Genomic DNA, 1,234 nt, shown 5'->3' with positions numbered 1-1,234 from the left:
CCGTTGACTGAGGTTTGTTATTGGCAGTTGAATATGCTCCAAATTCATATAAACACTCCGCATTATCGGATGCAAATTAAAACTCGTTGATAGATTCAGAAATTTCGTTATAAATACAAGTAATTGAATTATAAAAGAGGAAAGAGATAAATATTTTTAGAGATTGTGTTTTTTATTATTTCTAGTTTTGTTCACAATTACTTAATTAAAATGATTTCTATAAAAATATGATTAGAATATGAGAACATTATTTAATTGAATGTTCTACTCATGCAGTATGGTGGAAGTTTCATTGAAGACATCTTAAATTCGTATCCAGCAATTTGTATCCGGATGAAGCACCAATTGCTCCAATATCTGTATCTTAGGTTTTTTCGCGGGTGGTGGCTGAATACAATCTGATGGATTATTCCCAATAAATACCATGATGTAGTTGTAATCGTCAGTTGAGCTATGTTCAAAAACGTTCAGATCGTTAGTTGTTGGGACATGTTGATAAGCGGGTGGTGGCTGAATCCAATGATTGAGATCATTCGCAGTGAACCCCATAATGTCGTTCTCAATTGTTGAGCTATGTTGACAAGTAGGTGGCGGCAGAATCCAATTTGATTGATTGAGATTATTCGCTTTGAATGAGTTCAGATCGTCAGTTCTTGACCTCTTTAAAGAGGTATGTTGATAAGCTGGTACGGTACTTTGTTCTATCGGTGCGCTAGTCGTTGTGGTTTTGAAGTTCTCGTTCTTTTCTCTCGCTCTTCTATTTTTAAACCAAGTTCGCACTTGTATTTCCTGCACTCCAATACGTTGTGCGTTTCGTCGCGCACCTTTCGCAAACTTATTTGCTGCGTACTCCGCCTCTAAAACCTTTATTTGTAGGTTTGTGTACACTGTTCGTACACTTTGCATTTTGTTCGGTTTAATGCCGATGCTTACTCGAGAAATGTCGATTTACTAATGTTTTCAGAAAATGTTTTCGGTCTTTTTATATAGCCTTTTTCGTGTTTTTTCTACCTGTGGCAACCACGATGGTTTGTTGCAAGGTTAAACACTTCTTTTATTTAAAACGATCGCAGGTAATTAAATAAAAGGCGTGTGCTTTAAAATCAATGTCCTTTGTTTATTTACTTACTTACCTGATGTGGGTGATAAATACCTACCACATCTTTGTGTCCTTTTTTATGAAGAACAAATTAAGTACTTAAATAGGGAATTTAATTGTTAAATTCCGAGAATG

At 35.3% G+C, this 1,234-nt stretch overlaps 1 protein-coding gene across 1 annotated transcript; it reads right to left on the bottom strand.

Moving 5' to 3' along the window:
- Window positions 1–303: 303 nt before the first annotated feature.
- Window positions 304–906, bottom strand: LOC128922150 (retinal homeobox protein Rx-B-like). Its single transcript, XM_054231783.1, has one exon. The coding sequence runs from the start codon at window positions 904–906 to the stop codon at window positions 304–306; it is 603 nt and encodes a 200-aa protein (XP_054087758.1).
- Between the last annotated feature and the right edge of the window lie 328 nt (window positions 907–1,234).

The sequence above is a fragment of the Zeugodacus cucurbitae genome, chromosome 5 (genome assembly GCF_028554725.1).
Source record: "Zeugodacus cucurbitae isolate PBARC_wt_2022May chromosome 5, idZeuCucr1.2, whole genome shotgun sequence".
NCBI classification, from domain to species: domain Eukaryota; kingdom Metazoa; phylum Arthropoda; class Insecta; order Diptera; family Tephritidae; genus Zeugodacus; species Zeugodacus cucurbitae.
Note: the sequence above shows the minus strand (reverse complement) of the source record. Positions and strands in the feature narration are given on the sequence as shown.